This window comes from Oncorhynchus kisutch, linkage group LG5 (assembly GCF_002021735.2).
Source record: "Oncorhynchus kisutch isolate 150728-3 linkage group LG5, Okis_V2, whole genome shotgun sequence".
In the NCBI taxonomy this organism is placed as follows: Eukaryota; Metazoa; Chordata; class Actinopteri; order Salmoniformes; family Salmonidae; genus Oncorhynchus; species Oncorhynchus kisutch.
Genome location: NC_034178.2, coordinates 973,909 through 987,932, shown reverse-complemented (window position 1 = coordinate 987,932; position 14,024 = coordinate 973,909). Strand labels below are relative to the sequence as shown.

The window sequence follows — 14,024 nt, the reverse complement described above, 5'->3', positions numbered from 1 at the left end:
TCTCTGCTGACATTGTTGTATGTAGTCTGTCTAGCCAGCATGCTTGGACAGAAGCCTCTATGTACTGTTACAATGCATTCGAAAAGTATTCAGACCCCTTGACCTTTTACACATTGTTAAGTTAGAGCCTTATTCTTATGTATTAAAAAAAATGTAATCCTCATCAATCTACAAACAATAACCCATAATGACAAAGCGAAAACATTTTTTTACATTTTTTAGAAATACCATATTTACATAGGTATTCAGACCCTTTGCTATGACACTCAAAATTGAGCTCAGGTGCATCTGGTTTCCATTGATCATCCTTGTGATGTTTCTACAACTTGATTGGAGTCCACCTGTGGTAAATTCAATTGATTGGACATGATTTGGAAAGGCACACACCTGTCTATATAAGGTCCAAAAGTTGACAGTGCATGTCACAGCTAAAACCAAGCCATGAGGTCAAAGGATTTGTCCGAGAGCTCCGAGACAGGATTGTGTCCAGTTATAGATCTGGGGAAGAGTACCAAAAAATGTCTGCAGCATTGAAGTTCCCCAAGAACACAGTGGCCTCCAATCATTCTTAAATGAAAGAAGTTTGGAACCACCAAGAGCTGGCCACCCCGCCAAACTGAGCAATCGGGGGAGAAGGGCCTTAGTCAGGGAGGTGACCAAGAACCCGATGGTCACTCTGGCAGAGCTCCAGAGTTCCTCTGTGAAGATGAGAGAACCTTCCAGAAGGACAACCATCTCTGCAGCACTCCACCAATCAGGCCTTTATGGTAGAGTGGCCAGACGGAAGCCACTCCTCAGTGGTCGGGACTGGGAGACTAATCAGAATTGAGGGGAAAATTAACAGAGCAAAGTACAGAGAGATCCTTGATGAAAACCTGCTACAGAGCGCTCAGGACCTCAGACTGGGGCAAACGTTCACATTCCAACAGGACAACGACACTAAGCACACAGCCAAGACAACGAGTGGTTTCAGAACAAGTCTCTGAATGTCCTTGAGTGGCCAAGCCAGAGCTCAGACTTGAACCCGATCTAACCTGAAAATAGCTGTGCAGCAATGCTCCCCATCCAACCTGACAGAGCTTAAGAGGATCTGCAGAGAAGATTCAGATAAACTCCCCAAATACAGGTGTGCCAAGCTTGTAACGTCATACCCAAGAAGACTTGAGGCTGTAATCGCTGCCAAAGGTGCTTCAACAAAGTACTGAGTAAAGGGTCTGAATACTTATGTAAATGTGATATTTAATTTTTTTAAATATTTTTTTCTCAGCAAAAATGTCTGCACTGTTTTAGGCTTTGTCATTGTGGGGTATTGTGTGTGTAGATTGATGAGGAAAAAACACAATTTAATACATTTTAGAATAGGGCAGTAACATAACAAAATGTGGATCAAGTCAAGGAGTCTGTAGTTGTAGTGTATTTGTGGTTAAAAAGGCTTTTGAAGTTTGCAATATCCACTTTGACATTTCAGATTTGATTTTCGCTTACAAAAAAAAGGATCAACACCTACAATTCCCATGATATAATCCACATAACAAATCACATGTCCTGTTGCTGCAGGATTATTTTCCTGCTGTAGCAAACTGGCTCAAATGAAGATCCTATATCTGTATAATATTCCCTTTCTGTAACTCATACCGCTGAGTTGTTCCCCATGGATCAGCTTGGCACCAAGCCTGGCAGTGTCCCTGATGGCACTGGTTAGCTGAAGCTTATCTTTATCATTCTGCAAATCTTATTGTTCAGCTGGTAATGTCTCATTGCCTGCACAGACTGGTCCATCCTTCTTAATGCAGGGCAGTGTTATTATTACTAAAGCAGCAAGGGTGAAGTGGTTAGTTTTGTAGTATTTAGCCTGTTGGTTTTGTATAAATTGGTTAGTTTTGTAGTATTTAGCCTGTTGGTTTTGTATGAAGTGGTTCGTTTAGCAGTATTTAACCTGTTGGTTTTGTATGAAGTGGTTATTTTAGCAGTATTTAGCCTGTTGGTTTTGTATAAATTGGTTAGTTTTGTAGTATTTAGCCTGTTGGTTTTGTATGAAGTGGTTCATTTAGCAGTATTTAACCTGTTGGTTTTGTATGAAGTGGTTATTTTAGCAATATTTAGCCAGTTGGTTTTGTATGAAGTGGTTAGTTTAGCAGTATTTAACCTGTTGGTTTTGTATGAAGTGGTTATTTTAGCAGTATTTAGCCTGTTGGTTTTGTATGAAGTGGTTATTTTAGCAGTATTTAGCCTGTTGGTTATGTATGAAGTGGTTCGTTTTAGGGGTCGACCGATTAATCGGAATGGCCAGTTAATTAGGGACGATTTCAAGTTTTCATAACAATCGGAAATCCGTAATTTTGGACACCGATTTGGCAGATTTTTAAAATTTATTTATTTATTTTCACACCTTTATTTAATCTTTATTTAACTAGGCAAGTTACACTTCAGCAGTATTTAGCCAGTTGGTTTTGTATAAAGTGTTTATTTTAGCAGTATTTAGCCTGCTGGTTTTGTATGAAGTGTTTATTTTAGCAGTATTTAACCTGTCGGTTTTGTATAGTGTTTATTTTAGCAGTATTTAGCCTGCTGGTTTTGTATAAAGTGTTTATTTTAGCAGTATTTAGCCTGCTGGTTTTGTATAAAGTGTTTATTTTAGCAGTATTTAGCCTGCTGGTTTTGTATAAAGTGTTTATTTTAGCAGTATTTAGCCTGCTGGTTTTGTATAAATTGTTTATTTTAGTAGTATTTAGCCTGCTGGTTTTGTATAAAGTGTTTATTTTAGCAGTATTTAGCCTGCTTGTTTTGTATAAAGTGTTTATTTTACAAGTATTTAACCTGTCGGTTTTGTATAGTGTTTATTTTAGCAGTATTTAACCTGTCGGTATTGTATAGTGTTTATTTTAGCAGTATTTAGCCTGCTGGTTTTGTATAAAGTGTTTATTTTAGCAGTATTTAGCCTGCTGGTTTTGTATAAAGTGTTTATTTTAGCAGTATTTAGCCTGCTGGTTTTGTATAAAGTGTTTATTTTAGTAGTATTTAGCCTGCTGGTTTTGTATAAAGTGTTTATTTGAGCAGTATTTAGCCTGCTTGTTTTGTATAAAGTGTTTATTTTAGCAGTATTTAGCCAGTTGGTTTTGTATGAAGTGGTTATTTTAGCAGTATTTAACCTGTCGGTTTTGTATAAAGTGTTTATTTTAGCAGTATTTAGCCTGCTGGTTTTGTATAAAGTATTTATTTTAGCAGTATTTAGCCTGCTGGTTTTGTATAAAGTGTTTATTTTAGCAGTATTTAGCCTGCTGGTTTTGTATAAAGTATTTATTTTAGCAGTATTTAGCCTGCTGGTTTTGTATAAAGTATTTATTTTAGCAGTATTTAGCCTGCTGGTTTTGTATAAAGTGTTTATTTTAGCAGTATTTAGCCTGCTGGTTTTGTATAGTGTTTATTTTAGCAGTATTTAGCCTGCTGGTTTTGTATGAGAGTGACATAACTTGAACTTCCTTTTGAAAGACTGCTTCTAAAAGTGTATGCAGCTGTGGGAGATGCAGTCAGGTTCCTGGGATCAGACTACTGTCCTATTTGAGGGAACGCTCCACCTTGATGTGACATTAGCTGTTATGCCCAGACTATAACTTTCTCTTGGAAAGCTAATACAGACAATGAGAGCCTTTTTTCCCCTTGCCCCTGCGATTTGGAAGAATGTCCCTGTGTTGAATTTGGCGTTCGTTGGGCTCTCTCTGGAAAAGCGTGGTAATCCATGGATGTCTGTTGATCTTTCTAATTGGCGATGTGGTTCTACTCTGACATGGGGAAAGTACACCAGGATGTATGAGCTGTAAGGGGATCAGCTCAGTGGTGGTCAACATCTCATGTCAACATAGACAGACCATAAAAACCACTACATTTTCTTTTAGACCTAATAGAAATTATATGGATGAAACAGAGCAGCCCAGTTAAGGAAGGCAGTTTATTTTTCAAGTTCCACCTGTACGCTCCTTCAACCAGAAAACACTATCACTCTAGTTACCCAAAGTGAAAAATGGCAAGGACATATTTTTTTAAATAAAAAAGTAACAGAACTTCTGTTTTTATTATTGAAAATAGATACAGAAATGAAAGTGTGTTTACAAAAACAAGAGTACAGTTCCATATGACAAATATTCTCCATAAAAAATAAGTATAAAAACACTGATCTGCAAGCGCATTGAGCCAAAAGTGTATTTTTGTACAAAACTAAGAAATCATTCAACAGGACTCCTCACTGTACCATTTATCAAGGCTACTAAGAAGAAAAGATATCCCTCTTATTTTCCAACATGATATATATACAACGTGTTGTATCAGAGGATGTAAAATGTTGCCAGTGGAACACTGTGAAGTATGAGCGTTTGCTTTAAGGGACGTGTCTTTTGAAAAAGTTAGTTGAAAAAAATACTTTCTCTCCATATACATATAAATACATTTATGCTGTGCAAATTGCAAGTGTAAAGACCTCCCATGCACAGCCACCCCATATATCAGGGCTAATGAAGGAGAAGTATTGGTTTGGTACGAGACGTCCTCAGCGTGTGTGCTTATTTTCCAATGCTTGTTTTTGGTTTTAGGTGACTTTGCTCGGTCAACATTCATACAATGAACTACTGGCACAGGAGGTTGGTGGCACCGTAATTGGGGAGGACGGGCTCGTGGTAATAACTGGAGGGGAATTAGTGGAATGTTTTCAAATACAGCAAATACATGGTTTCCATATGTTTAATGCCATTCCATTCACTCCGTTCCAGCCATTATTATGAGCCGTCCTCCCCTCAGCAGCCTCCACTGGTTAGTGGATATGTGTGAGAGTGGACTTCATGTTAATATTTACAGCATTATCTTCTCTGAAGGTGTAGATTGAACTAGGGCTGGATTCAATTTGTTTCGCTGAAGCGTTACAGATTGCGTGATGGAAATGTGAAGGTAATTTCCCATTGAGCTGACATATGCAGCGTTTACCATGAATGCAGTCTCCGCTAACTCGGGAATATTGCCTTTAAATTTCAATCGTGCTGCAACGCTGAGCTTCAGCGATATGGATTGAATAGAGCCCTAAGACGGACCAAATTATGGGACAATTCTTGCACCATGAATCGGTCACTGAATGAAACCATGAAATTCCAGCAGGTTGTCTGAAACTCTACAACTTGTACTGTACAGCAAAAGCGTTGCATTATAACCCATTTCCTAGAACTCGGAACATGGCATCAAACACTTTGATAAATAATATTATACACGTTATCAAAATAAGTTTCAGGGAGCCAGCTTCCCATTATAAAAAATTTAAAAAAAGATATCTACTGTATGTTTGTTACCTCACACTGTTAGTTAGAAGTTTCTCCATTTATCTCATACTATGTTCTTTTTATCCCTTTGCCTTTTTGTCATGTTTGATAAATAAGATAAGGCTATTACATATGGACATTATATTAACCTGACTCGGAGATCCTGTACAGGTTTTTACATGGCTGGGGTTTGGAGGCAGATGGATGGGGATATGTAGCATCCAGAGATTGATTGGATGCATAGAAGGACCCTTCCTGCCACCTTCCCAGACTGTTTGATATGTACTGTATATCCTTCGGGCTTCTCCACAGACAGCTTTGGGGGGGGTCCTACCATTTGCCAGGAATGGCCGTTCCACACTCGTACCATGACACGTAGGTGACGTGAGAGTTCCCTCCTATCTGACCAAAGTTGACAGGCTCTTGTCTCATAGCCCTGTAATACCCTGTATGTAACAGACAAAATGAAGTGAGGGGCTGAACTTTGAGTCGTTTTAGACATTCTGAAAATGTAGTTGTTTTCAGGCATGGATATTAAGCATATTCTTAACAGGTTCTCATTTCAACGATTGAAAGATAGATGTGTCAGTGCTGTAGCTTGTACCTTCTCTTGCTGGCAGCTGGTCAGCCCTGACTTGGTTTCCTGTCCTCCCATCCAGGAACGAGTCTACAAACTGACAGTGGTCCTCACCATGGCCAGTCTGGTCCCCAATGTTGTAAAATTTACCTGTAAAGTTATTAGGGGGAAAAGTTGTCGAAAGGGATGGCCATTTAAACTGATCTACAGTACTGTTCTGTACTGTACTATAGACACTGAGTGCCGGAAGCAGAACTGACCGTTGAGAGAATCACTCAGATATATCTTGTATCGGAGGGAGTTGCAGAGCTGGATGCCCACAAACTTGCGGTACCAGGTCCTCTTCACATACTGCTTGCCATTGCACTCTGAGTATGAGTCTGTCTTGAAGGGGAACTGGGTCCAGATGGCATCTTTTCCTACAGGAAAGAGTTAACAAAATATTAGAACGTGGAATATCAAAGGCATGAATCATGAAACAAAGATAATAATGAAGAAAATAGAGATGAGTAGAAGCCCAAATGTATATTTGCATTCCCAATCAGAGTTGTCTTTTTAGTGTATCACAGCCTTTTACTACTGATGAAATGAAAGGGAAAATAAAAATGTCTCCATTCATTTAGCTGTGTAAATGTTTGGTCTGGCTGTGAGTTGGGCGTGGAAGAAGTGAGCTCATAGATATTGGATGGAGAGCAGTGTACTGCTGCACTTGGGCACGGTGGCCTGAGTCTCCACAGACTCTCACTGTGCCAGGCCAGACCTTCCTTAGATCATCCATTCATTCAGCCTGGTGGAATGTGTCACCTGGGACCGGTGCTCAGGACAGACCACAGACTGAGGGGCTTACCTGAGACATTCTCACTCACACGTGGGTCCGCTGCAGGACGGAGGGATGGAGACATGGAGAAAAAGAGGCAGAGAGAGAAATGTGAGTTAGTAGGTGCTTTCAAATGTCTTCTTCTCAGAATAGACTGTACAAATGGTTCCGAAAGATTTTGAAATAAATTGGTGATTCTCCTAAATAAAAGACCACAAAACCACACGTCTTGTAGCAAATTAGTCCACTTTGGCACTGAAGAGACAGTCTGATATGGTAGTGTGGGACTCCAGGAGACTCCAGGACAAATCATCTGCCTTCAAACTCCTCCTCATCTCTCACATAGAGGGTAAGCCTCTGTGAGCCAATGAGGCCCAGCGGTGATGTCCTCCCAGAAACATAAAAATGACCTGATTCCCTACTTGCCATTCATTTATGATACGCTGTTGTATTAAATCAAATCAAATCAAATCAAATTTATTTGATAGTGAGTTTGATTGAGTGTGTTGTGAGCTGCAATGCAAGATGAGGGAGAGCTGAGTCGGACAGCACTCCTGGGGTTGGAGGCAGTTTACATGGATGTTATGGAAATGGAGGGGCCATGCTGAAATCATTAGGTTAATAACAGCTAGTTAATTACAGACCCCTACACCGGTAAGTGGTGGACCGCCAGACATGACTGGAGCTGGCTGACGAGGCTGTGCGTTAGTACGTTTGTACGTGCGTATTTTAGTGGATGCTTGTTTGTTTGTTTAACGCCAAATGCCTGACCTTGTCAACAGATGACCTATGCAAAAGGCCAGATGTGGCTCTTGAACTTTTTACTGACTCCTGAATAGGTAATGGTGTAAGTCAGCGATTCAACGAAACAACCAATCACCAAGTTATTGTGTCATTTAATGAGGCCTATTAGTGCTGGCCTAGAAAACAACGTGGCCCATACTGTACCTGATTCAGTGTTGAAAGACACAGGCTCACTGGGTGGCCCCTCTCCAAGCTCGTTCTTGGGTTTCACCTTGAACTCGTAGCTGTGAGGTAAGAGCAGGAAGTGTCACTATCAGAAGGTCTCACAGCGATTATCCTACCGACTCGCTCCAGATTCCAATTTCCGCTCCATTTCCAATTGCAAGCAATCATTTCCACAGAATCAGATTTTCCTCTAATCCTCACAGCGTTTAAAGTGGACACGGTATTTTGATGGAAACGTAGTGTATTCTTGTTCGGCCTTGTTGTTACAGCAAGGAAAGGCTCTAGTATTGCCTCCCTATTTATCTCTTCTCCAGACAGTGCAGTCCAGAGAGCCAGAGTCCCTCCCGCTAATGTCTCCTCCATATGAGATGTTCAGACACAGCGATTGGTCCACCACGTGCCAGTAGCCTCAGCAGGCTCAGCTCACAGGAAGCCCTGGTTTATATTCTATCACTTCTTTAATGTCAAATAGTCCCATATTCAGGTTTCATTAAAAACCTAGGGAGCGTGGCAGCCCTCCTCTGCTCTCCACACGTGAAGAACCTTTCTTCTCCAACTACGCCAGGTCCTGATCTTAACCAGACATAGCTATCTAGCTAATCCTTCTGACAAAAGTAGTAATAATACAATGAATAATTCAATTCTGTATTATTTCCATGAACGAAAGCCTTTCAGAAAGTTTAAGCTTCACAAACATTTACATTTGAGTTATTTAGCAGACTTACGGTAGCGAGTGCATGAATTTTCATACTTTTTCAAAGCTCTGAAAAAAGCTACCGTCTGAGGACTGAGAGAGAGCATACCGAGAGAATACAATGTGTTGTATCAATCTGAAACACAGGCACAAAGATGTTATATTATATACCTGCTCTCGGGTTTGAGGTTCTCTACTGCAGTGTGAGTCTGGTTGGTGGTCAGGATGGACACCTGAGTACCATCTGGTCCCTTCGTCGTGGAGATGACCTCATATTCTACACAACAACCAGGAAATCACTGTTGAATTCAAGAATTCACCAAGTATCCCAATATTCAGAGTCACACTTTCCAATGTACACTACCGTTAAAAAGTTTGGGGTCACTTAGAAAAACACAAAACACATTTCTGTCCATTAAAATAACATCAAAAACCCTTTTGCAATTATGTTAGCACAGCTGAAAACTGTTGTACTGATTAAAGAAGCAATAAAACTGGCCTTCTTTAGACTAGTTGAGTATCTGGAGCATGAGCATTTGTGGGTTCGATTACAGGCTCAAAATGGCCAGAAACAAAGGACTTTCTTCTGAGACTCGTTAGTCTATTCTTGTTCTGAGAAATGAAGGCTATTCCATGCAAGAAATTGCCATGAAACAGAAGATCTCGTACAATGCTGTGTACTACTCCCTTCACAGAACAGCGCAAACTGGTTCTAACCAGAATAGAAGGAATGGGAGGCCCCGGTGCACAACTGAGCAAGAGGACAAGTACATTAGAGTGTCTAGTTTGAGAAACAGACACCTCACAAGTCCTCAACTGGCAGCTTCATTAAATAGTGCCTGCAAAACACCAGTCTCAACGTCAACAGTGAAGAGGCGACTCCGGGATGCTGGCCTTCTCAAACTAGACACTCTAATGTACTTGTCCTCCTGCTCTTGCTGTATTTATCAGGACAACAGTTTTTAGCTGTGCTAACATAATTTGAAAAGGGTTTTTCTAAAGATAATTTTTAAATGATAAACTTGGATTAGCTAACACAACGTGCCATTGGAACACAGGAGTGATGTTTGCTGATAATGGGCCTCTGTACGCCTATGTAGATATTCCATATAAAATCAGCTGTTTCCAAATACAATAGTCATTTACAACATTAACAAGGTCTACACTGTATTTTTGATCAATTTGAAGTTATTTTAATGGATTTTTTTTGTTGTGTGTTTCTTTGAAAAACAATTACATTTCTACGTTTCCCCAAACTTTTGAACGGTGGTGTATGTTGCTATGCATTTGCATTGTAGTTGGAGTACATAGACAGGCACAGTGTCCCACTCTCCCCACCTGTGGTGTCGTTGTCTGTCTTTTCCCAGTCTAGAATGATGAAGGAGGGGCATCCCTCCACCGTTACCACGGTGAGGTTGGAGGGCGGAGACTTGGGCGGGGCTGTCACGTTTGTCTCCCCGCCCTCCTCCTCTGGGAAGTAGCTGAGAGAGGTGGTGATGGAACAAGGCTCGTCTGGTTTCTTGTCCGTCTTGTAGACTACATGGGGTGCTTAGGGAAGAGAGATCACATTTAAAAGATCTACTGGTTCAAATCGACCATGTAGTCATTTTCTGCCAGGGACAATAGAAGTACATGATAGTTACAATAAGTTTTTTTTATACTTACCAACAAAACGTTTCTTTCCCAATGCGTCCACGTCAGAGGCTGGTAGGGAGCTGAATAATGAGGAGTTCTCCCAGGTTTCAAACCAGATGTCTGTGAGAGGATGAGAAAGGACAAGGATATGCTTTAGAGCTCCACAAAACACATTTAAGGATTGTCCTCACATGGGGCACCAGTAATATAGGTCTACTTAGGACATAATTTAGCTCTGAATTGTGATCGGTTATACCGTTGGCTGATGGTGCAGTCGTTGTTGTGTGTCTGCGGTCTTGCTTGGCAGGTTTAGTCGTCACTGACGGAAACCTCCTCAAAATGGAGGCCTTGTCCGTTTGCTTCAAGACATTCAGCTTGTCTGTAGAGAACAGAGTTTGGAAAGCATGTTGTTTACAACAACAAAAAAGTTTGTCGTTTTTCTTGGCTTTCTCAATATTTCTATATTTGCTTAGAGAAAAAGTGCCTTTGAGGTTGTAAACATAAGCTCAGCCAAATGACAAACTTCATGATGACAAAATACTCTTTCACTAACAGCTGGTTTATAATGGAGTTTGGGAACTGGTGTGTACACCCCCCATTTCAGGTAGTGGATGATGTATAGAAAACTGCTCAATGTTCAATTATGTGTTATTATTACAACCAACTAAACCTTACTCATATCACCAGGTTTGCCAACCAGGTTGGTCTTTTTGTTGACAGGAATGGACGGACGAGATCCTGAAAAATAGAAATCAAAGGAAACAACAGTCAATCACATAACCACTAAACACTACAATTTATGCGAGAACCATTCATTCGTCTCTCTGGTGGTGTTATTTGCCTTGAAGAGGTCATCTTAAATGAAAAACAGTGGAACACTCTTTCACCGCCACTTGTAGAATAACCCAAATAACTTGACCATTGTGGACACAATCGGCAATATCTAGAGAAAACATCAGGATTTCATCTCGTATCTGACATGCGCCATCTGTCATACACTGTTAGAGAAAAGCTTTCAAAAAAGGGTTATTCTGCTGTCCCCATAGGAGAACCCTTTTTGCTTCCAGGTAGAACTCTTTTGAGTTCCATGTAGAACCCTTTGTGTAAAGGAACCAAAAAGGGTTCTCCTACGAGGACAGCAGAAGAACCCTTTTAGGTTCTAGATAGCATACCATACTGATGACCATGAGCTGTGGAAAATTATTTTGGCATCTTTATGCCTGGGAGGAACTCTATATGGACTGTATAAATAAATGGATGGTAAAACCCCATACCCTACGCCCAATGAACCTTAAAACATGAACAATCCTTTGTAATTCCTTGAGGTTTTACACATGTTCTGAAAGTTACCCAGAACTAAATGCTTAACCTGTTGCCAAATAGCACTATGTTGCATTGAGGCCAAATTCTTCACAATCAAGGAATTGGTCCTAATCCATAAGAAAATATGCTAAATGCAAAGCCCCAGTACATAAAATCTGGTGTAGCTCTGAAACATTTTAGCTGGTAATATAAAACAATATGGGTCCATTACTTTCCATCAATTACATGTAAATATCCATGTTTGAAATACTGCCAGTTTGCAGTTAGCACTGCTTTATCCAACTCTACAGTTTCTAGAAAGCATGGTTCTACTTAAAAAGAAAAGCTTTCCCGAACTTTTTTCATGCTGTCATTCAGGATAGCATATGTTATACATTTATAAAACTGTGACTCTACTGAAATCGGAGTAAGAATAGATATTTCTCTGCAATGACAGTGTTCTACGTAATCGTAAAACAGTGCATTTTTCTAGCCACATGGAACCAGCATGAATAAAGATTACAAATGTTTCACATTGTACAGAACATGCAGTGAACCTTGATCATAGGTGACTGCATGATCAAGTGACAAGCCACCAAACACAATTATTATTGACTGCTGACTTTTTCTGCCTTTGCACTGTGACCTGTCTACTCATGCAAAAATATTAGTCCACTAAGTCTAGTTCATACAAACACAAATCTGTAACCAAATGCAAACATTGAATTCCTGTAGCTGATGAAAAGCTGATGCCATGCTCTCCTGATTGCATGATGGGTACTCTAAACACTGGCACCTCCACAGTGATGCACTAGCCTGTGAAGATTATTGTTCTTCTTAAGTCAATACTTGCAATCAGGCCAGAAGCATGTGGAACCTACCCAGGAAAATAGATGAAAATAACAATCAGGCCAGAAGCATGTGGAACCTACCCAGGAAAATAGATGAAAATAACAATCAGGCCAGAAGCGTGTGGAACCTACCCAGGAAAATAGATGAAAATAATAATCAGGCCAGAAGCATGTGGAACCTACCCAGGAAAATAGATTAAAATAACAATTGCACCAGAAGCATGTGGAACCTACCCAGGAAAATAGATGAAAATAACAATCAGGCCAGAAGCATGTGGAACCTACCCAGGAAAATAGATGAAAATATCAATCAGGCCAGAAGCATGTGGAACCTACCCAGGAAAATAGATGAAAATAACAATCAGGCCAGAAGCATGTGGAACCTACCCAGGAAAATAGATGAAAATAACAATCAGGCCAGAAGCATGTGGAACCTACCCAGGAAAATAGATGAAAATAACATTTGAGCCACCCTCCAAACAAAACGTCAAGTTCATTACACGGCGGCAGGGCTATTATAGAACACTTCTTAACATGTGGTAAGAGAAAGTGCAAAGCTTGGTGAGAAACACGCCAAAATAAGGTTCTTAAAAATAAGCTAATGACCCTCAGACGTCATACTTTCCAAAAAAGGAAAGTATTTTCCAAAGGCCCGGCTGAACTGAAGCCTTTGGTCGAATTCTTAGTGATGGTCGTCCAGTGTTTTGATCAAAATAAGATGTATTTTACATCCAACATGGCCGACTCATGCAGTCTGGGCCGAAATGATGGCGATGGAAGCTAGCGTGTGTCAGCGTGGGCAGGGCTAGCTTTGCGCTGGGTGCAGATAAGACTGGATTCATGCCATTTTACCATAGAACTGGTCCTCAATGGAAGAGAAGCCTGAACGGCCCAAAACATCAGGGTTTATGTCCTCCAACAGTGAGTTGTTTGTGTTTGCTGCAGGAAAAGTACTAAGATTAAAACCTATTCCCAAACCTATTGTGTCTTTGAGGGAAATTTATGCGGGTCCAGACACTTGAAGACATCGATGGTATCTGAACATATCAATTAAGATCTTTCAAAGAATCCTCCTTCAGTATTCCACTGTTTTATCAGTAAAGACACAACCAATTGACCATAAAATGAAACAGAGCACAAACATAGAGTGAATGATGATGATAGACAACCCAACCACATCTCATGCTCAATGAGGACAGTACAGGACTGACATGCATACAATCATGCACAGGGTGAACCCCAACCATAAGCAGCTCAACATTGATTTGACTTCCAGTTTGCCAGTTTGTGACAGAGAAACAGCATCGGTTATATAGCTCGGCATACAAAGAGCCTGATCTTTGAAGGCCTCTGAAACTGCTTCAGTTTCATGAACTGAGTTTCCCCACCACCACAAATGGGTACTAACACAGGCTTACCTCCCTAAAAAGAGCAGTGATTACTTAATACCTCTTTGATTACTCGTTGTCATAAGCTTTGAAGCCTGCAACAGCATTGAATCTGCAGAAGCTTGCATTAAAACCAAGAACACCAAGACCCTTGGACAACGTATGGATAGACAGACTGACGGGCTGATGAATGGATGGATGGATGGTTAGACAGACACATTATTGACAAACAAAATGAATGGGTGAAGGTCACCGATATTGGTTGATGATGCCGCCACAACGCCAACGAACTGTATGGGTTAATGGATGAGAGACACAGGAGAAATATCAGCTCTTTTTACCCATTCTCAGTCTGTTCCAAACGACTGGTTTGGGGAGGCCGGTTCCTTTGTGATGCTTACCATTGGCTGTGGAGAAGAAGAGTGACTGTTATGGAAAAAGCAGCTAGTATTGTTAGCTCAGACTTAATTCTTCAGGAAAAAAAGATATTAAGG

General features: G+C 40.5%; 1 protein-coding gene across 11 annotated transcripts in view; it reads right to left on the bottom strand.

Annotated features, from left to right (window-relative positions):
• Nucleotides 1-3,932: 3,932 nt before the first annotated feature.
• Nucleotides 3,933-14,024, bottom strand: part of LOC109890469 (target of Nesh-SH3) — a 33,917-nt gene continuing 23,825 nt past the window's right edge. For 6 of the 11 annotated variants that reach the window (XM_031823955.1, XM_031823961.1, XM_031823962.1 and 3 more), the window contains 10 exons: nt 10,665-10,727; nt 10,246-10,368; nt 10,020-10,109; nt 9,693-9,902; nt 8,526-8,631; nt 7,640-7,719; nt 6,722-6,751; nt 6,135-6,293; nt 5,902-6,024; nt 3,933-5,743 (listed from right to left, as the gene is read on the bottom strand). In XM_031823955.1, the coding sequence (XP_031679815.1) occupies nt 5,628-5,743; nt 5,902-6,024; nt 6,135-6,293; nt 6,722-6,751; nt 7,640-7,719; nt 8,526-8,631; nt 9,693-9,902; nt 10,020-10,109; nt 10,246-10,368; nt 10,665-10,727 (1,100 nt within the window). In that variant the 3' untranslated portion in view covers nt 3,933-5,627. Of the gene's footprint in view, nt 5,744-5,901; nt 6,025-6,134; nt 6,294-6,721; nt 6,752-7,639; nt 7,720-8,525; nt 8,632-9,692; nt 9,903-10,019; nt 10,110-10,245; nt 10,369-10,664; nt 10,728-13,871; nt 13,938-14,024 lie in introns of all 11 variants that reach the window. The other 5 variants (XM_031823954.1, XM_031823959.1, XM_031823958.1 and 2 more) reach the window with 1 other exon arrangement.